This window comes from Pteronotus mesoamericanus, unplaced genomic scaffold, assembly GCF_021234165.1.
Source record: "Pteronotus mesoamericanus isolate MK-2021 breed Mesoamerican mustached bat unplaced genomic scaffold, CSHL_Meso_final contig_25, whole genome shotgun sequence".
Lineage (NCBI taxonomy): Eukaryota > Metazoa > Chordata > Mammalia > Chiroptera > Mormoopidae > Pteronotus > Pteronotus mesoamericanus.
Genome location: NW_026555105.1, coordinates 35267264 through 35290242, shown reverse-complemented (window position 1 = coordinate 35290242; position 22979 = coordinate 35267264). Strand labels below are relative to the sequence as shown.

Below are 22979 nucleotides of genomic sequence, written 5' to 3'. Positions count from 1 at the left end.
GAACTCTCTTCAATTTAAAATTATTCAAAACATTTTTCCCCAAGAAAATATTTAAAAAGAAATCTAACTCTCCGTACTACATAAATATAACAAATGCATAAAAATGGTTAGCATTATACAGTTTATATAGAGTGTACATGGCTATAAACATAGTATGTAGAGTTTGTAGTTATGCTATATAAAATTAACAGACATTTAAATTATATTTGCCCCAAAACATAGAGGAGGAAAAGCTAGACATTTATTGCTAGAACTTTATCTCATCTGTATTTTCCCCAGACCTAGATAGTGCTGTGTGGTTTACTTTTTTCATGTTGTGGTGAAACCTGTTCACTGACTCTCAGACCTGTAGGATGTTCTGGATGGAGATAGTAGCAGCGTATTGCAGGCTTCCGCTGGCGAGCACAGCGGTGCCTTTAGCGCTAAGGGTTCGGTGGCGCTTGTACCGTAGAGGCTCGGTTACTCCAGATGAAAGCATTTCAGTACATATGTCCTGGTTTCTAACTCCAGGCCTTTCCTTGACATGGTTAGCAGAAAGATGCTGTGTGGAGAGTCCTCAGTGCTGAAAAGTGAGGAAGAATAAATAGGGATGAGCAAACAGATGCATTTCTTTTTAGCACTACTTTTCTCTTCCTACTCTCCTATTGTACCTTTGGGGAAAAAGCAAACAAACAAACAAAGAGAACTTATTTAAAAGTTAAACTGTCTTGGAGCTGTTGTTTCTAGTTACACATGTATAAAGCACTCATCAATTACAGATGTTTGCTCTGGCCTTACAATTGAGTACTATTTGTGAATTTTTAAAAAAAATTATTTTTTAAAGTCAGAACCAAAAATATGGCAAAAGCCTTAGTTTTCCTTAATAAGAATTGGTACATATTTAATGGTATAAAGAAAAAAACATCTCTTAAAGCTGTGATGATTTCTTTTTTTTTTTTTTTTTTATTTCTTGGATGTGGGAGTAAGTGAACATGAGGATGGACTTTAGAAGAAAACATTGAAGCTTTGAAGTTTCAGTTTCCTGTCAACATTTTGCCTCATCTTTTGTATCATTCTGATGTTCATCAGCTTGTTAATGCTGACTGAAACATGGAAATTATTGATTGTGCCCATATTGTATAAGTAGTGTAATATGTTAAGCTCTCCCTATCTAGGAAGGCCAGTGCAGAGATTAGTGCCGTCAAAGGAGGGATATCCTACATGTTTTAATGTGGTCCTCTCACCTAAGTTTTGAGACAATTCTTAGCTATTTTGTGGATTTACTAAGATTTCCTTGGTATTTCTCTTCTGCTCAGTGTAAGTTTTACCTTCTCTGGCCATTTGACTAGATCAGATTTTTAACATTTATTCTATAGCTGTAGACTGTCTTGTTTGAAAGTTAGAGAATAGATTTTCTTGTGTTTGCAAGCCATGATTGAACTGATTAGCAGCTGATAACCGTATATTACCGTAGTTTCAGTGTGTGGAAGTTAGAAAGCTCAATCCTCTTATTTGACAGAGTAGGAAGCAGTTCTGGAGGTATAAATGATGTGTGTTGGGTGCTGGGTGGTAGGCTTAGGACTGGCCTGCAGGCCCCACCAGCAAACTACCTATTAAATCATCTCTTGTTTTTGTTTGAAGTGACAGCTGTTACCGTTTCTCTTTCCCACTGCAGGGCGATTCTGGCTTAATACCTCGGATATGTGAAGGGCTCTTCAGTCGAATAAATGAAACCACCAGATGGGATGAAGCGTCTTTTCGAACTGAAGTCAGGTAGGGCCCGTGGCTGGAATGAGTGAGCTAGTGGGAGCTTTTGCATTCCAGAAGGGAACCTTTTTGAACTATGGTATTTGGACATGAGGCTTTAAAAATGTTTGTTTTCAATGATTTTCTTGGGTACAATTTGAATTAGGATTTGGGAGGCTGGTAGAAAGAACCCAGCTTGGTCAGAAATGCTAATTTTGGATGTTTTGCTCAAATGGAGTGAACATTTGACCTTTAAGTGTATACCCAGTTCCCTCACTTTATTGTTTTAGCTGAATGAGATTTGTGTTTTCTTTATGTTGGTAGCATGATTATAAATCTGATATTTAAATAAATCTGCATGGTTGAGGTGTTTTTCCTCCTTGAAATTAAACATTTCTGGGAGCCCATTTCTTCAGGAGTTTTGAGGACAGATGAAGCAATCGAGAGTTCTCATGGCTGCTTGACCTCTTAGTAGCTATATGGCCTTGAACAAGTTATTTAAAGACACCCTAATCCTCCATTGCCTGACCTGTAAGATCGGGAAAATTGTAGCACTTCCCTTTAGGTTATTGTCAATATTAAATGAAATACTCCACGTAGAGTGCCTACGCATGGTACTTAATGAAATATTCCACGTAGAGTGCCTAGCATGGTACTTAATGCATAGTTACTAACCATAAATGCGTGTTGCTGCTGTTATTATTGTTATTTTTAATATATAAAATCATTTCTCTGAATTCAATTCTATTTAAAATTTTTAGCTACTTAGAAATTTATAATGAACGTGTGAGAGATCTACTTAGGCGGAAGTCATCCAAAACCTTCAATTTAAGAGTCCGAGAGCATCCAAAAGAAGGACCTTATGTTGAGGGTAAGAATGAATATTTTGAAGCCCTATTCTTATTGTAAATTTGTGCAAAAATAATAATTTTGAGGAAAGAAAAGTAGGAAAATGGTGATATTTTAATTTTTTAAATTTTGGACTGTTTATTAGTGCAAAAATGACGTGGTGTTACTATACAATGTTTTTTTTAAAAAAATAAATTTTATTGATTATTCTATTACAGTTGTCCCAATTTTTCCCCCCTGCCCCCTTTACCCAGTATTCCCTGTTCCCTCTGGCAAGGCAATCCCTGCTTAGTTCATGTCCATGGGTCTTGCATGTTCAGTTTCTATACTGTATTTTATCATCCCCCTGTCTATTCTGTACCTACCAATTTGTACTTCTTAATATCTGCACCTTTTCCCCCATTCTTCCCCTTCCCAACTGATAACCCTCCAAATGATCTCTATATCTATGATTCTGTTTCTGCTCTGTTTGTTTGCTTAATTTGTTTCTTTAGATTCAATTGTTGATGGCTGTGAATTCATTGCCATTTTAATGTTCATAGTTTTGATCTTCTTTTTCTTAAACAGGTCCCTTTAACATTTCATATAATAAGGACTTGCTGATGAAGAACTCCTTTAGCTTTACCTTGTCTGGGAAGCACTATCTGCCCTTCCATTCTAAATGATAGCTTTGCTGGATAGAGTAATCTAGGTTAATCTAGAGTAAAGTAAGTCCTTGCTTTTCATAACTTTGAATATTTCTTGCTGGTCCCTTCTTGCTCACAAAGTTTCTTTTGAGAAATCAGCTCAGAGTCTTATGGGAACTCCTTTGTAGGTAACTCTCTGCTTTTCTCTTGCCATTTTTAAGATTCTCTCTTTATCTTTAACCTTTAGCATTTTAATGATGTGCCTTGGGGCGGTCCTCTTTGTGTCCGTCTTGTTTGGGACTCTCTGTGCTTCCTGGACTTGCATGTCTAAATCCTTCACTAAATAGGGAAGTTTTCTTTCCTTATTTTTTCGAGTAGATTTACAGTTTCTTGCTCTTTTTCTTCTCCTCCTGGCACCCGTTTGATTAGAATGTTGGTATGTTTGAAGTTTTCCTAGAAGCTCCATAGCCTATCCTTGTTTTTTTGGATTCTTTTTCTTCTTGCTGTTCTGATTGAATATTTTTTTGTTCTTTATGTTCAAAATTATTCATTTGATTCTCGGCTTCATCCACTCCTCTGTAGCTTCCCTGTAAATTTTTCTTTATTTCATTTAGTGTATGTAACCTTAATTTTTGCCTGGGTCTTTTTTATGATGTTGAAGTACCCAGTGAGTTCCTTGAGCATCCTGGTAACCAGTGTTTTGAACTCTGCATGTGATGAATTGCTTATCCCCATTTCATTTAGTTCTTTTTCTGGAGTTTTGTTCTGTTCTTTTATTTGGACCATATTTCTTTGTTTCCTCATTTTGGCAGCCTCTCTGTGTTTGTTTCTATGTATTAGGTAGAGCTGCTGTCTTAGTAGTGTGGCCTATTATAGAAAAGTGTACTGGTTAGTTGGATGGGGTGGAGCCTTAGGTAATCACCAAGGTGGGGCAACCTGTGAGTCATGTTGTTGGAGTCTTCAGTATGGTGTCACTGATCTGTGGCTCTGTGTGGAGAGGGCTCAGAAAAGGAGCAATGGCTGCTGTCTGTCTTCTGGAGTTTTGTCCCAGAGGAAGCTGTCCCTGGCTCACCCTGATGCCAGACACTTCAGTTTCTCCCGCATTGCAATTCGTGTCCTTCCAGCTGCTGCCCCAGTTCAGAAGCCCAGAGGGGGTGAGTCTATGTAAATCCTAAGTCTGTTGTGGGCCTTTTAAGAGGAGACACCTGAGAATCCTGCAGTTTCTTCTGCCACCCCACCCCCCCAGTGGTTTTTACAGCCAGAAGTTATGGGGACTAATCTTCCTGGCATTGGAACCCTGTCCTGGGTGATCTGGTATGGGGCCGGGATCCCTCACTCCCGAGGTATCCCTCCCAACTTTTATCTACCACGTGAGGGGTGGGACACCCCGTTCAGTGTCTGCACATGTCTCTGTGTCTCTGTCCCTCCTGCTTGTCTGGATGAATGTGACTTCTTTAATTCCTTGGTTTTTGGACTTCCATACAGCTCGATTTTCTGGTGATTCTGGGTGATATTTGTTTTGTAGTTTAGTTGTAATTTTTGCTGTGGTTGTGGGAGGAAACGATCCATGTTTACTTCTTCAGTGTTTGTTTAATGAATTCATACTTCACTGTGCATTCACTTGTTTTCTGGAGCTTGCCTATAGATTTCCTCTGGCTTTAAGAAATCTGGTAATTTGTTTTCCATTGTTCTCAGGCAAGATAAACAACCTTATAACCTGTCATTTTAAATGGTGTTGCATTTTAGCTATATATTTTTACTCACACTAATAGTAACATAAGGAGATTCTAAGGTGTCTTGACTTTGAGAAGGTCATTTGCAGAGTTTTCTGTGCTGTGGTTCCTAGAATTCTTAGCATTTGTTTTTGGTTAGCTGTGTTACAGTCAGTTGTGTGGAATGTCATAAGTATAGGTGGGTAATGGGATGGCCCGTGCTATTTTTTAAAAAATAGGCTGGATTTATGGTTCTCTTCATAAAAAAGCTCCTCATTTATTTTGAATAAGGCAGCCGAGTGATGGCTGGCTTGTAGGAATCACACACATAAATGTGCTTTTGTGTGATTGTTGTCTTTGATATGTGTCTCTTTGGTGGCAAGACTGAAAACTAGTTGTGGGTTTAAAGGTGTTCCTGTGATGGTTATTCCTTTTACCTGAAGATATCAGGTGCACCAGTAGCTTCCCACCGGCATTTTATTAAAGTGCCAGTTAAACTTTTGCTTTTTATGCCCAAAATAAGGTATGTTATTGTGTATTTCTTTTGTGGAGTGTGTAATAGCTCTTATTGTTAATAGATTTAGCCTAACTGTGCCTTCATGTTTTCCCTTTGTCTTATCAGATGTTAAAATACATTATAAAGCTGGTTTATGAAGAGACAGAATAATCAAATGGGGTAAAATATGTAGGTACACATGGGGATTTAGTTGCTAATAAATTTGCTATTCAAATATTAGGGGAATATGAGTTTTAAGTTACTTATTTCCAGAAGTTTGGAGAAGGGAAAGCTTTAAAAAATTAGACTTAAAACCCAGAAACCATGAAATAAATGTGTTCAAGTTGAAGTGGTAAAAAAATAAAACTTTACACTTGGCAGAAATACCATAAACAAAATAAAAAGAAAACTACAAATGGGGAAAATATTCTCAAGTTTCAGACAAAGGACTGATTTTCTTACTGTATATGAAGAGCTCCTTCCTATAAATCAATAAGGACACGTCCAACAACTGGGTGTCAAAATGAACAAAGGGTGTCAATAGACTGTTCATAGAAATAGAGATATGGATGATTTTTAAGTGGAGGAAAGATGCTCAGCCTCATTCATAGAGAAAAGCAAAATAAAAATTCTTTAAGATTACATTTGTTACCTATCTCTGGCAGATGTAAGTAAGCCTGACAGGACAGTGTTAGGAGATAGACAGTCTTATATATTGCTACTGCTAGGTCTTAATTGTCCTCTATGGAGAACAATTTTTGCATTATCTCTCAAGATTTCAAATGTGCTTTGATCAGGCAATTCCACCTCTTGAGAATTTATTCTGCATAAATATTTACACACATTTGAAAAGACCTATGTACAGGATTATATGTAGCACTGTTACTTGTAATTGGAAAAACAAAGTATATACAACCTCTATAATCTCAATAGGCTACTGGTTAAATTGGTTATGGCATGTTCAGACAGTCAAATGCTCTGCAGCCATAAAAATGAATGCGGAATCACCTTAACTGGTACAGAATATTCTTCAATCATTATTACATAGGAAAAAACAGGATGTAAAACTGTGTTTTTGGTATGCTGCCATTTGTGTGAAAGGGCGGGAAAAGATTTTTTTAATATATGTAATTTTCTGTATATGTATAGGTTATTTCTAGAAGGGTATGGAGGAACTGATAACATTGGGTTGCCTGACAGAAGGGGATAATGGAAGTGGGTTACAGCAGAGGGGTAGGGGGACAGACACCTTTTACATGTTTTGTAGTATTTGGTTTTGGAACCATATGAATGTTTCCAAGAAAATGAATAAAAAGTTTATAAAGAGGATTTAAACAATGCTTTTTCATTTTGCCTGAAGTTAGTGTTTACATTTTCCTTCTGTGTGCTATAACTAAAGCTAATGAGGCTGATGATGATAGCTAACAATTATCCCCATGTTGGGCATGCGTTACTCAGATGAGATGACTGAGGCATGGTGGGCTACGAGACTTGGTAAGCAGCAGAGCTGGGGATTTGACTCCCGGAGGCCCAGCTCCTGAGTGTGTTATTAACTACCCTTCTATGGGAACACGTAAGATCTTTGACCAGTCATGTATTATTTCATAGAGGTAAATTTCTTATTCCATTTACTATATACTAGGAACACGTAAGATCTTTTTCCAATCATATAATATTTCATAGAGATAAATTTCTTATTCCAATTACCCCCCCCCTTTTTTAGATTTATCCAAACATTTAGTGCAGAATTACAGTGATGTAGAAGAACTTATGGATGCAGGAAATATCAATCGTACCACTGCAGCGACTGGGATGAATGACGTCAGTAGTAGGTCTCATGCCATCTTCACCATCAAGTTCACTCAGGTAAGGGCAGATTCAGGGAATGGCCCTGAGGTCTTTACTTGCTGATTAGCACCAGCTGAGGACCCATCATTGTTGAACCAGGAGCAACAGCAGGCAAAGGTGACTGACTGTCATTTTCTTGTTAATTAGAGTTGAACATGTGTTCTGTGCTGAGTTTCTCTGTGGTTACAATCACAGAAATTTGAAATGTCCCGATGTGTACTCAAGAAATGTTTAACAGGCTTCTGCCCTGTTCAGGACATAAAAAATGTTGCTCTGTCCTTAATTAAGCAAAAGTTTTCACTGTTGCAAGCACTGTGGGAGATAAGGGATTGTAAGTCAGAACAGCTGGAGGCTAAGGTAAGTGATTGGTTGCAGTGCATTATCGTTCCATGGAGCTTACTCCCCAATGTTGATTATGATAATTAGAATGATATTAAAGGACAATGAACATTTTTAAGTACTAATATAAGAATTAATTCTAATCAAGGGAGTGAAGGGCACTTTGAATGCCTGGAAATTATTGAAGGTAAATATTTTAACACCTAGGCTAGTAGAACAGATGAATGCAAAAATGTAGGGTTCTCTCATGGCTTAATAGTATGTTAGAAGTTTGGGGCTGTCCTGGCTTATATTAACCACTGAACACATCACATAGAAAAAGGTAACATTTTCTTAATGAGGGGATCAGAGGGCAAAAAAGAAGGAAAAAAGGTCAATTGATAAATTCTTTCATTCTTTACCTTTTGTAAGACTTTTGGTTTTGATTTACTCTGCTGGTTTTTCTCTTTTCTAGTTAATGAGAGTAGGATATGGCTATTCCTAATTTCTAAGAGGCTTACATTTCTGTCAAAATATGGCAATTTCCTTTTGGTATTTTTGTTCAGACTATAAAATGTCAGTTAAAAGTCTTTGGGAAAGTTATATTTTGATAGAATTCAGAATCAAGGAATACAGTATTTAAAATTATTACTTTTTTATAATTTGTGAAACACATGTTTTAACATCAAGCCATGGTCAAATGATCTTTTACATAATTGTCTACATTTATCATATTTTGGGGAGCCATTGTGCTTGGAATGCTGAAGATTCTAGATGAAAACAAAACCAGTTACTTGTTTCCTTATATTTTTCTTTGTTGAGTAACCCTCAGTGCCTAGGTTTCTATTCTGCTGTAGTCAGACTCAGTAAGCCTTTGTTGAGAAACACTGAGTGAGTCAAATAATGGAATAGTTCTTCAGAGAATTTAAGAATCACATACATATTCAGTTTAATTGTGGAAATTTTTATAATCAGCGAGAAGGTCAATGAAATAACCAAATTAAAAAAAAAAACATGCTGAGAGATCACAGTGAGGAGTGGAAAATAATTAGAATGTGTTTCATAAACAACATCAGAGCTGTTTATACCTCTTCACTTTTCTTTTTATGTTTTGCTATAGGCAAAATTTGATTCTGAGATGCCATGTGAAACTGTGAGTAAGATCCACTTAGTTGATCTTGCTGGAAGTGAGCGTGCCGATGCCACTGGTGCCACCGGGGTTAGACTAAAGGAAGGGGGCAATATCAACAAATCCCTCGTGACTCTGGGAAATGTCATTTCTGCCTTAGGTAGGTTTTTATTTGTCTCCTTCCTCCTCTTATTCTTTGTGGTCCTGTATTAGCACAAAGCAATTATGTTTGTGTTACAGACTGAGGTTATATCCTTGAGGTTTTCTGATGTCAAATTAGAGAAAAGGAACTTTAATAATCGTGTCTTTTTTCCCCCTCTCTGCAGCTGATTTATCTCAGGATGCAGCAAACCCTTTTGTAAAGAAGAAGCAAGTTTTTGTGCCTTATAGGGATTCTGTTTTGACTTGGTTGTTGAAAGATAGCCTTGGAGGAAACTCTAAAACTATCATGATTGCCAGTAAGAATTTTAAGTTCTTTTCTTCAACATAGTGTTTCATGTGAATTAACTGTAAATATTTAAGTTTAAAAGTCTCATTAGGAAATAGCATCTTTTTATGTTAAAAAATAAGTTTTTTTATCATGAAGAAAACCACTTACTAGTCTAGTCCATAATATCATATTACCCTTTTTCCCCTCTTACTGGGTCCATAAACTTGCCATGTTCACGGTTACACAAGTTAGGATACATGCAGAATGATTCTCAGCTTTTCTCTGCATAAAGTATGAGATAGAAACTTTTAACTCCGCTAACTCATAGGAGAAAATCATCATTGGGACAGCAAGTAAAAATAACCCAACTTTTTCTTTTGTTATAAAGAAATGAATGTGGGATTTAAAATTAAGAATTGAGAGGGAAAAGACCCAATAAATATAACAAATAATAGAAACAGTAATATACTTCTATGTTTTCACTAATTAACTGTAAGAAGCAAAATAGAGAAAAATGTACACAGAGAAGATAACTATTTGAGGACAAATCAAAAACTGTTCCCCCCCGCACCCCCCTTCTCTTCCCCTGTCTCCATGTCTTGCCCATTCTCCACACTGTGTACTAACTAGGCAAGGGATCTATCCTGGGGTATGTACTGCAGATGCAGTTGTGGAGCCACCTAAGTCCTAAAGTTTGTGGTGATGGTGACCACAAGTAATCAGTTACTTGTGGTCAACTTTGGGCCAAATATATTAAATGAAAAATGCCAGAAATAAACAATTCATAAGTTTTAAATTGCACACTGTTCTAAGTAGTGTGATGAAATCTCGCACCATCCCATGCAGTCTCACCCAAGATGTGAATCATGTCTTTGTCCAGCAGCTCCACACTGTGTATGCCCTGCCTGTAAGTCACTTAGTAGCCATCTTGGTTACCAGATCAACTGTCCTGATATCACAGTGTTTGTGTTCAAGTAACTCTTACTTTACTTAGTGATGCTCCAAAGTGCAAGTGCACTGAGGCTGGTAATTTGGATATGCAAGGTAGACTTCATAAAGTACTTTTAAGTGAAAAGGTGAAAGTTCTCAATAAGAAAAAAAATTGTATGCTGAGGTTGCTACTATCTACAGTAAGAATAGATCTTCTGTTCATGAAATTGTGAAGAAGGAAAAAAGAAATTCATTCCACTTTTGTGTTTGCACCTCAAATTGCAAAAGTTACAGCCACAGTGTGTGATAAGTGCATAGTTAAGATGGAAAAGGCATTACAGTTATGGCTGGAAGACATGAACAGAAAATGTGTTTCAACTGATGGGAACTTGTTGTTCCAAAAAGCATTGAGCCTGCATACAGACTTCAGCATGCTGTCCCCTGAAACAAATGACACCAGCTATTTATTTCAAGTAAGGGATGGTTACACAGATTTCAGGAATAGGTTTGGACTGAAAACAATAAAAATGACTGAAGAGACTGTGTCTGCCCATGAAGAAGCTGCTGCCATGTTTCCAACAGAGTTGAAGAAGTTGATTAGGGTTTGAAACTAACACTGTTTTCAGGCCTAGAATGTGTATCATAAACAACATCAGAGCTGTTTGTACCTCTTAATTAAGGACAGGCTTGAATAGGTTTAAATTGTAAAATAAAATTTAACAATTTTATTAATTTGCCAACGCAAAATGTCATGTGCATAGAGTTTCAAAAGCACAATGTAAATAAAACCGAATATTTTGACATGTATTGGATTAGCTTCTCCTACATTGATATAGACATATAGATATATGTAGTTGTTTATATATATATTTATGAACTCTACTAAAATATTATATATGCATAAAAATTATACATTGTAAGTACACAAATCAGTGAAGTTTCACAAGATGAATTCACCATCTAACTACACCCACATCAAGAAATGTTGGACTTGAACATATACCCCACAGATGAGAGGGTGACTACTGCAGTCTTGAATTCCTCTTCCTATATTCTTAACAGAGAAAGCTCCCTAAACTACAATGGAGTATCTCACATATTATTGTAGAGCTGTTTAGATGGCTGAGTCTATACTTAAGAAGAGCAAAATGACATTTAATTTAGTGTAGTGAACACCTTTCCTATAAATCTTAGATAATTTTTCATATTCATTACTGTGGCAGTGAATATTGAGTCTATCCAATGACTTGGGGTTAATCTGACTTTTAAATTACAAACCATTTTTTGTGGTAAATGAAACACGGAGTGCTGGATAAATTATTTTTTGAATTCATTCTTCACAGCCATTTCACCTGCTGATGTCAATTACGGAGAAACTCTAAGTACTCTTCGCTATGCAAATAGAGCCAAAAATATCATCAACAAGCCTACCATCAATGAGGACGCCAACGTCAAACTCATCCGTGAGCTGCGAGCTGAAATAGCCAGACTGAAAACGCTGCTTGCTCAAGGGAATCAGGTTGGTTTTTCTGAGATTTCTGGATAATTTTCTCTAAATAATGGCATCTATTTCTAGATCTTAATGAGACAATTATCTCACTTATAATATTGATTTGAGTAAATAAGTGCTAAATAAAGCTTGAATGAGTTAGCTGCCCTCTCTTCTACATCACCCTCCCATTGGCCTTTACATTTGTTATGTGCTCCATGTGTAAGATTTTATCCATCAAATTTGAAATGATTAACTATCTAATATTGGATGGAAATTTAGCATGCAATAGGACTAGCAGCATACTCTCCATTAACAGAAGGAAATTTAGATGGTTGGAATTATATTTAAAATTTTATTTGTGCATGTTATGACTTGGGAATGTATTTTAACAGAAGGAAAGACTAGTTTGGACACCTTTCTGAGCTTTTATTTTGTATTGCCTACTGCAGAGATGGTGGTTATGGTAATACAGTGACAGGTGTGTCACACCTGTAGCCTGGCTGAGATGATGTCCCTGGGGCCTTGCCTGATTGTTGAAACAGCCTCACTTCAGGTCCTTTTGGGATTCTAGTGAAGGAGCCTTGTCCTTTGTGTTTTTCACAGTAAACTTCCTTATAATTAGCATCGCATACATAGAGTTACATTCTTGATGAATAGTGCAAATTAGGTTCTTATAGGCATAGACACTCTGTAATGAAAGGCCACTGTTGGAAGAAAATCAAAAGACAGCTTTTCAAAGTGTTTGAGTTAGGTTGGAGTTAGAAATAAACAAAGATACATTTCTTTCCATTTTCTTAACCTATGAATAGATATCTTAAGTGTATCATTAAAAAATTAGTTTTGTTTAAATGCAAAGTACTCTCTCTGGAGCTGCTTTCTATCTAGGAATATTAGGGCCTGTGAGGCCCTTGACATCCCATAAGTGGTTTGACCTATGAAAGTACTGACAGGATGAAAATCTCACTGAGTGTCTTGTGTCTTGAAATACAACGGACAGCTCTTTCCCATAAGATGGTGGACAGCAGGTGCATAGGAATTGCTTAAAAATATGTCCACATCCATTTGACTGAAAACATTTTTTTTTATTTTCACCTGAGGATATGCTTATTGATTTTGGAGAGAGAAAAAGGGAGGGAGGGAGGGAGAAAGGGAGAATAAGGGGCAGGGGGAAGAGATAGACAGACAGACCTACAGATAGACGTTGATTGATTGATTGCCTTCTGTATGCGTCCCAACTGAGGATCAAACCTGCAGTCTCGGTAAGTGCCCTGACTGGGCATCAGACTCACAACCCTTTTGATATATGGGACGATGTTCTAACCAGCTGACCTGGCCAGGACTCCATTTTACTTTTTGAATAGTTCATCTGTTATGTGATGCTATCAGGCTCATGTAACTTATGACATGAACCCCAATAGTCATTTTTATTGATACACCTTGTTATTGGGATCTCTCTTTCAGTGTTTTTAAAACAGTATTTATCTGAAGTAAGCATTTAAGCATGATTCTATGGGATCACCCAGATTGCTATATGTGAGGGAAAATATTGGGAAAATTCTTGTGCAACCTCTTTATTTAATGTTTTACTAAGTTCAGAGAATGAAGGAAAATAAAGATCAGCTTTTTAAATTAAACTGAGGAAATTTTTGGAAGGAGCCTTATTATATTACATGGACAGAAAAACCTTTAATTTACTGAAATTTTTACAAATTCTGTCAAGGAATATCTTCAGAGGTATTGACAGTTGCCTTATATTTTGTGGTCTTTTATTTTGTTTCTTTCCTGACCAAAGACTACTATTGTAATTAAAGGAGTATTTCTGTTGCTGTAGTTTTTGGGTATGGAAAAAATAGTTAAGTCTATTTTAGAGCACATTGAAGATAAAATTCTTTGATAAATTTAATATAATAAAAAAGGGAGTCCAATTTAAAATAATTTATCACATTATGAAACTATAAATTGTTGTGAGACAATACAGGCTTATTCTCAATTAATTAAATTTGTGATACTCAGTAAAATAAGCAGGTGTTCTTAAGTGCCCATTAAAAATCTCTGTTTAAATTTTTCTGATAACATTGACCTACTTCCACAATCTTTTATTCCAAATGCTTCCGTGGTTCATTGATAATGTTACTCAAATCAAAGTTCCATTTCTAGGGTTATTTTGGTTCAGCTAAATAAAAATCAACTCCCACTTTTAACAATTTTATTAATTTGCCAATGCAAAATGTCATGTGCATAGTTTCAAAAGCACAATTTAAATAAAACCGAATATTTTGACATGTATTGGATTTGCTTCTCCTACATTGATATAGACATATAGATATATGTAGTTGTTTATATACATATATATTTATGAACTCTACTAAAATATTATATATGCATAAAAATTATACATTGTAAGTACACAAATCAGTGAAGTTCCACAAGATGAATTCACCATCTAACTACACCCAAATCAAGAAATAGAATGTGACCAGAGCTTTAGAAGTCCCCCAAAATGTTTCTTTCCAGGTACTACCCGCCCTTCCCCTTGAAGGTAACCACTATCCTGACTTCTAAAGGCATAGATTAATTTTTAGTTTTGCCTATTTTTGTTCTTTATATAAATGGAATTGTGCAGTATTACTCTTTAGACTTCACTTCCTTCTCTCAATGTTGTATTTGTGAGATTCATCTATGTTGGTGCATCTTAGTCATAGACCTGTTTATTTTCATCTCTATATTGTGTCTCAACTCATTTGTTCTTTTTTGATGGGCATTTGGGAGTTTCTTTTTTGGTGCTGTTAGTGTTGTTGTGGACTTTCTTCTGTCTTTTAGTGAATGTGCAAATACGTTTTTGTTAGGTTTATACTTAAGAGTGGAATTGGTGGGTTCGAAGGTGTACATATGCCCAGTTTTAGTAGATTCTGCCAGACAGTTTTTACAAGTGGGTATACCAATTTATACTCAACCATCACTATGTGAAAGGGCCAGTTGTAGTCCCTGCAGGTCTTTGTCAACACTTGATATTGTCCACTTTTCACTGTAACTATTCCGATGGATGAATAGTGGTATCACTGAATGATTTAGTTTGTATTTCTCAGATGATTAATGAAATTGAGCATTGGGATTTCATGTCTTTTTTTTTTTTAATCCTCACCTGAGGACATTTTTTCATTGCCTTTAGAGAGCGAGAGAGACAGACAGACAGACAGAAAGAAAGGCATTGATTGGTTGCCTTTTGCATGTGCCCTAACCAGGGATTGAACCTGCAGCCTTGGTACGTGTCCTGACTGGGAATTGAACCCAAAACCTTTCTGCCTGCAGGATGATGCTCTAATCAACTGAGCCACACCTGCCAGGGCCCGATATCTTGTCTTTTTAGGTGTTCTCTTTTATTATATTTAAAGTATATTTTCAGACGTCTGCTTTGAATTTGGCAGAGAGAAAATGTCTCTTAACTCTTCTCTCTTGAATGTATCTGGAGGTAGCAAGAAAATTAAACAGTATGCAAAAGAGCAACAGGAGTTAGAAAGTGAAGAACACAATGGGAGAGCATGGAAACAGGATGAATTCCTCATTTTTGTAGCTGGAATCACAGATAAACTTTAAGTAATAGTAGAAATATCACTGTGTGGAAACTTTTAAGGTAGACAACTAGACAGCTCTTAGAGAGGGTCATACAAGACAGCTCAGTTATATTATGTTTGTAAGGATGGGCAAAATTCTGCCAGCTAATTCAAGGGGAAAGAAAACAGTGCAAAAATAGCATTATTTGAGCCTAAAAAAATCATTTTATCATAACATAGAGTACAATTCATAGTAAAAAATCAAATATGATGTCAGCTTTCATAAAGAAAAAAAGATTGCTAACTGTAGGAAATAGATGCTTCTCCAAAGAAGATATACAGAGGGCCAATAGACATATGAAAAAATGCTCAAAGTCTCTAATTATCTGAAAAATGTGGATTAAAACCACAGTGAGATACAGCCTCACACCTGCCAGGGTGGCTATCATCAATAATTTAATAAACAAGTGTTGGTGAGGATGTGGAGAAAAGAGAACCCTTGTGCACTGTAGGTGGGAATGCAGATTGGCTCAGTTACTATGGAAGATAGAATGGAAGTTCTTCAAAAAATTAAAAATGGAACTGCCTTATGACCCAGCAGTTCTAGTTCTGGTTCTATATCCAAGGAAACTGGAAACGCTAATTCAAAAGAATATATGTACCCCTATGTGTGTTGCAGAGTTATTTACAATAGCCAATATATGGACGCAACATAAGTGCCCATCAACAGATGAGTGGATAAAAAAGTTGTACATGTATACAGTAGACTATTACATACATGGCCATAAAAAAGGAATGAACACTTAACCATTTGTGACAGTATAGATGGACCTATAGGGTATTATGCTAAGTGAAATAAGTCAGAGAAAGAAAAATACCATATGATTTAACTTATATGTGGAATGTAAAGAGGAAGATAAACAATTGAAACAGGAACAGACTCATAGATATAGAGAACAAACTGATGATTACCAGAGAAGAGAGGGTTGGGAAGGCTGGGTGAGAAAGGTGAAGGGAATAAGAATTACAAATTGGTAGTTACAAAATGGTCACGAGGATGTAAAATAGAGCCTAGGGAATGTATGGTCAATAATAGTGCAATAACTATGTATGGTGCCAGGTGGGTACTAGAAATATCTGGGGGAGCACTTTGTAAAATGTATGACTGTCTAACTATTATGCTGTACACCTAAAACTAATACAAAACACTATTGAATATAAACTCAAATTGAACAATAAAATTAAAAAATAGATAATGAAAACAAACCAAAAGCACTGCAGGAAATAGCTGGAGAGAGAGCCATACACACATTTGTCCCAGGGAACTTGAACCCCTTTATTTATGAGAGCTTGCATAGACCACAATAAGTGAAGACAGCATGTATACATTACATAATGAAAATCAATACAAACCAGGGCAAAGATCGCTAACTCATGTAACAAAAGACTACTTTTCTTATTTTGATAAATACTATTAAAAATAAGAAAAATATTACAACCTGACGGAAAAATGAACAAAGAATGTGAGTACAGTTCATAGAAAAAAGTTTCAAATGGCCTCTAAAAATATGAAAGTATGCTCAATGTCATTTGAATTATAGTAAATGCAAATATTAAGACTAGTGAAATGAATATGTATATGGATACATACAGAGTTATGAAGCTGTATATTTTACTGTATGCAAATTATACCTCAAAGTTCTTAAAACAAGATGCCCTTTTCACTTCACATGGGCAAAAATCAAAATACTTGCTTGCACATTATGTTGGCAAGAGTTGCTTGTACATGTCCTTAGTGGAGTTGCTATTGCTGAAGTTTTGATGTACTATTACTCTTGGTTTAATACATAAACTTAACCTGTGTGTTAATTAGTCCCAAACCTTTTTCCTCTAAAAAGACACCTTGCAAAGAATAGTTTAATTGCAGATGTTTTAGTTTTACCAAAGTTTTCTTCTAAAAAGGACTTCGATAGGTCTTTATGTGTGCTTTAAAATGGTTTTCCAAAAGCTATGGTGGTCATGATAGCCTGCATGCATACGAGTATGTTTAATCAGTTATTGTCTCCTGAGTTGATGATTTGTTAGGAATGTTTCAGCTTTTATTAAAGTTGAAAAATTCCAACAGCAGAGTCTTTAAAATTAACCATGTTATAAAGGGGGTTGATAATTGTTTTGAAAGTTGCAACTGTACATAATGATACAGCCATTAAACACTTGCCACTTGCACTTTTTCAATGAAAAATATTTGTCGAGTACCATCTCTGTGTAAGATGACATGCTAGGTGCAGTGACGTATTGAACTAATGTGTTAGGAAAGCCCCTTTTCTTCCACTAAGGATGAATTATATCTGCATTAACTTGCTGGTTTTATTCTCTACAAACTGGATATAAAAGTGAGATGCCAGCATCTCTAACCAGGCAACATTTCTAATGATAAAAGTACCCCCTAATTGGCAAGTTGCATCTGGATTAGGAATTCTGTATATGATACCAAGGCACTGCTGTGAATACCTAGTTTTGGGTTTCCCTGAGTGCAGTGAATCTTGTAATAGGTGTGTCCCTGTGGGGATCCTGAAGGATGTGCTCATGATATTATTGTAAGAGATGTTGGTTCCCCTGGGCATGGGATTCTAAGCCAGAGTAGGCCCCACACATGCCTGTGTGAATCTCGACCCCTGAGGAGGGCCAAAGAAAGTACTCCTGGACAGCTGTCAGGACTACGGCAGAGATCATGTGATTAACTTGTCCTTCCTGCTGCAGCTCTGCTTTCTGCTGAGTAGACAGATGCCAAGTGTGGCCCCCGTGGTCTTGTTAGTATGAAGGTTTAACTGCGCCTAGTCAGACCACCTCATGCGTATTAATATTTGTTCGAATAGAACTTGAAAAGTAAATAGTAATGTAAAAAGCATACAGCCTCTGGGGAGGGCAACTTAACTATAAAAAAAATCATGCACATAGATGATTTACAAATTCCCTCCTAGGAAATTATTCCATTGACACAACCATGTATACTATAGGCAACTAGTATGGGAATAGTCATTTTAGCATTGCTGGTAGAGCAGAAGATTAGAAAAACTACATTCCATTAAAAGGAAAGCACCTGACATAAATTAGAGAACATCCATGCAGTTCTACTCTGCGGTGGAATTGGGATTGTTCAAAAGAATAAAGAGGTTTGATTTGCACTGAATTTCCCCCAAGATATATTATTTTGTGAAAAAGGCAATATTTAGAATAGTGTTCATGTTTATGTTTAAAAAAACAACAAAAAACATGGTTGTATATGATGAGAATAATTGCAAGTTTATATAGCAAATTGAGTAAAGGTGGTTGCTTGGGGGATGGGAAGGAGCAAGACTCCTTTTCATTTTTCTTTCTTATGAAATTAGAAAGAACGCTGTGTCCTCCCTGTCACTCAAGGCCCCTCTGCACCCTGCTTGGTTCCCCATGCCTCTCCTGTCTCTCTCTGTCTGTCCCTCTCAGTTCTAACCTGCTTTTGGTGTTTATCATTTTTACGTCAATCATTACACCTTTAACATGGATAAGGAAGTGGATAAATGGATTGTGGTGTACCCTACCACACGTAGAATATCACCCAGCAATGCAAATAAATAAGTTTTCTTTGTCTGTGTCAGCATGGGTGGATTTCAGAAGCCTGTGGTTGAGCAGCACTTAGACTTCATACATTTTGAATTTTGTAGTTTGTGCATATTCAAAACAGACCAATCCTTTAGGGTGTAGGTATGTAGTTCATGCTAGATTTTGGTAAAATAAATGTCAGCGATATTATATTTATCTTTTTCTCACTTTGCTGATTTGTATTGCAAATGTAGGTTTACCAGGCTATCTGCATTTGGTTTTGAATATTATAAGATATGTAGCCTGTGGAGTAAGGACTTAGTGGTATGATTGACACTTTTTAGATGATGTGAAACAATGCTTTTTACCTCTATTTAATAGTTTATTTGGCAATTTTTGGTAATTTACTGTATCATGGAGCAGTCCTTCCTCTATATTATTGCTGTTTACTAATTGCTTCTCTCTTACGGTTTGAATTGTAGATCGCCCTTTTAGACTCCCCCACAGCCTTAAGTATGGAGGAAAAACTTCAGCAGAATGAAGCAAGAGTAAGTGATGGCTTGATTCCTTGTTATTTTAAAATCATAACTTGCACTATTATTTTAAGTATATGCTTTTTAGTTCTTGCCATTTGAGACTCATTTTCTTTCTTCATTATACTTAACACTCCTGTCCTCGCCCCAACCTGTGATAATTTTTAAAGAACCACAATAATTGACTTTTTATGTATCTCATCATGATCTATAACTGAATAAATGGGGCTCAACTGGCACATGATGATCAGGTGCAACCGAAATCCACACACAGGCTGCTCAGACTAAACAGACCCCTCTGGCTTCAGAGAAGACGGGAGTCCTGGGTCAACTATGTTCAACATTCATGAAACAGGAGTGTCTCCAGAGCTTAACCATAACTAAGTGTGCTCACCGTTTATTTTTATGTCATTCTTTTATTTTGTTTTCTGTGGGAAGTGCAGCACTTGGGGAATTGTGGAATACTCTAGGTAGATGCTTGGTTTCTCGTAAGCCTGATGAGATTTGAGGCGGGGAGAGAGACTGGCAGTGAGTGATCAGCAGAGGGAACATCCCTGGAGACGCTGTGGGCTGCAGCCAGTGTTTGTGTGCTGGTGCCTTTTGAAAACCAGTTTCATGGTTGACCTGGATTTACCCTTTTTTTCTTTTTTTTTTTTTTTAATTAACCCTGTTTGAAAAGAGAAACGGGCATTAAGAACATTTTTGGGGTTGGATTTTGTTCACTTTGCTGAATGGTTAAAACAGACTGAAAAAAACTGGATTCTATGGGTTCCCTTTCAAGAACACACAATATTGAAAATGTAAATTGGGCTGTTGTTAGGAACTTGTTGACATTTCCTTGGATAATTATGTTGAATAATTTGATGAAAATAGCATTAGTAAAATGATTAGTTTCTTAATTCCTATTTTTCTCATGAAATGTTGTATTCTTCAGATTCTAATTTTGAGTGCTTTGATATGTCTAGATATAGTCTTAAATTGTTTCTTAATAATAGTTTTCAGGAATACCTAGCAAGTTAATAGAAATCAATAAGCATTTTAATTTGAATGCATGATACATGCTGTGACAGAAATGACTGCCTATCTTGTTCATAACATTTTCTAAATTTTCACCTATTTTTTTGCTGACCTTTTAGAATTGTTTGCCATCTACTTAGCTATAAATCTTTATTATATGATCACATTGTTAGTGGAGATATCAAATATTTGCATTTTTCTTGATTTTATAAATTAAGATTATTTGCCTTAAATTCAATAGTACAATAAATCTAAGGCATAATTACAGTTTGTTTAAAGCTGAATTTATGTGATTGAATTGGAAAAGGATTGATTGACTTACGTTTCTTCAGGGAGAACATATATGTTGGTGAAACATACGTGAAGCATTTATTGTTGAATGCTTTGTGTTCCTCAAATAAATTGCCAGTGTGAGAATCTGTTAACTGATTACTATGAATTAGTAAATTCCAGCACACCAGTCTCTCCCCTTTTGTAGGGAGAGAAAGCATCAGGATATTCCCTCTTTGAAAGCTTTTCCAAAATAAAAGCCTGGAGAGCCATGTGGCATTTATTGCTGTTCTTTACAGTCTGTGGGGTTGGCATTACTAAAGAGATGGAAGACCTGGAGTGTGTGACTGGTTCCAGGTAGATCAGGACAATCTTACCAAACCATTAAAAACAAGCAAAAACAGAGTTAGACAGGCTCAGCCATGATTTTTTTTTTAATCAAGGGGAGATTTTTGACATTACTAGTAAAAAAGAAGAGACATTATTTTAGCTGAGAAGTGGTACAGCCCTAGTAGAGGGAAGCTGAGGAGTAAAAGAAAATGACCAGTTCAGTTCACATGGGTGAGATGTTTTGGTTTTCCTCTGGGATAAATGGTCAGTCCAGTTCCTCCATTTCTTGTCAGTTACAAACACTTTCCAGAGGCTTGCAGACATGAGTGCCCCTTCCGGTTACTAAGTGTGTGGAAAGTATCTTCCTCTTAGCAGTGAGAGTATAAGCACCTGTGTTCCATGTATTGGTTTTGTCCTGGTTTGATAAGAAAGCTTATCAGAGGGAGGACCAGTGAGTGGTAAGTGCCCGTGGGGCAGTGCCTGCTCTTGGGGGTGGGGAGGTGGTGGGAGTGCTAGTAAAGGGGGGAAGAGGCTCGGGGAGCATGAGCTCCCCCAACTCTGCCTCTTAAAAGTCTCTCTCAAGGGTAGGTGTACTCTTTTTCGTTGACACATTGTTCATTCATTTTTTTTCCCCTACTTCTTCATAAGGAATCATTTTTTGCTTTTTAATGACTTACTTACTAGGATTATTTTAAAAGTGTTATGGAAGTAGCAAAATATTTTCATTACCTTTGAGACGTAACTTCCAGTTGTGCTGTGCTCAATAGCTGGAGACGTTTTCTCTCCTAAATTCAGCAGACTGGATGGAAAGAAGCTGATTTGTATCCAAAGATTTTGCTTTTACTAAGGGAGTCAATTAAAGAGTACCCCCCACCATACCTTTTAAAGACAGAATGAGATTTATAAACCCTATTAATTAGCTACAAAAGCAGATTATCTCTTAAAAGAAAATTGTAGCATTCTAGGTGATTTAGTCACACATGTAATGAGAAAGAAAAGTAAATCATTATTTTTTAGGAACTAAAGTGTAATCAGGGAAAATTAACACACTTAATAGGACATTGTCATTCTTGAACTTGTATTGATATTGATTAATATCCAAGGAAGCAGCTTTTATTTAAGTACACCATGAAAAAGATGCAAAAATCTAGGCAACTTGACACATTGTTCTCTCTGCTTGTCTTTGCCATGATATAGGATGTAGAATGACATCAGCTGTTTGTATCATATTTGGTGATGGTTCTTTAGGGATAGATTGCTATCTATTTAAAAAAAATATAGTACATCCTTTCATAAAGCTGTAAGATTTGGAAGCTTCCTAGAAGAAAATCGTAAGTATTTTTTTATGGAGCAATCACAAATGTTATCTTTTTCCTTTTAGGTTCAAGAATTGACCAAAGAATGGACAAATAAGTGGAATGAAACCCAAAATATTTTGAAAGTAAGGACTATAAAAAAGTTGTCTTAATTTTATTATGCTGGTTTAAATAGGTAAAACTTTTTCTTTTTCCTTCAAATATGGTTATTGTGTGCCTGGCTTAAGGTGGGGTCATGGAACTGATTAGTGTCTCTTGGGGTCTTGGGGTCCTGGGGTTCTGGTTTGATTTTGAAGAAATGGGAAAGGGAGCTATTAGATATTAAAGCTGTGTGTATTTTAACACGTAGAGGTGATGTTGATAGTTAGGGGTTTGCTCTCACTTGTTGGAGTTTTTCCGTTTTTGACTCAACATATACTAAATTCCATTTAATATTCAAGGGAGTCCACTTTGCCTTTCTGCTTTTGTTAAACACGGTATAAACCGATACGTTAAATGAAAAAAGAATACTTCCCATGGCAATATTGTAGAATATGTGTGTATGGCATGACTAGATTTCAGAAATTTCTAAACTAGTAATTTCTTATTGGAATTTGTTTCTGTTCATCTCGAGGGCTAGACAGTGGTCGTCTGCATTTTGGTCAGGACTTGTGAGAGGACACCATTCATCCTACTTTGTGCTTCAAAATACACATTTCTTTGTGTTTCCATTTATTGCTGAGTTGATCAGAAACCTGTGTCTGTTGATAGACAGCAACACCAGGTTTGAGATTCAGAATTTGGTTTTCTACTTTGATAGAGTCTGTCTGACTTCATACATAAGAGACT

At 36.3% G+C, this 22979-nt stretch overlaps 1 protein-coding gene across 5 annotated transcripts in view; it reads left to right on the top strand.

Moving 5' to 3' along the window:
* The window catches only part of KIF16B (kinesin family member 16B), a 301193-nt gene that overhangs the window by 44307 nt on the left and 233907 nt on the right, over positions 1 to 22979 (top strand). For all 5 annotated transcript variants that reach the window (XM_054574081.1, XM_054574080.1, XM_054574079.1 and 2 more), the window contains exons 5-12: positions 1655 to 1752; positions 2487 to 2596; positions 7132 to 7274; positions 8695 to 8863; positions 9030 to 9161; positions 11407 to 11582; positions 19168 to 19233; positions 22217 to 22276. In XM_054574081.1, coding sequence (XP_054430056.1) covers positions 1655 to 1752; positions 2487 to 2596; positions 7132 to 7274; positions 8695 to 8863; positions 9030 to 9161; positions 11407 to 11582; positions 19168 to 19233; positions 22217 to 22276 — 954 coding nt within the window. The remainder of the gene's footprint in view (positions 1 to 1654; positions 1753 to 2486; positions 2597 to 7131; positions 7275 to 8694; positions 8864 to 9029; positions 9162 to 11406; positions 11583 to 19167; positions 19234 to 22216; positions 22277 to 22979) is intronic.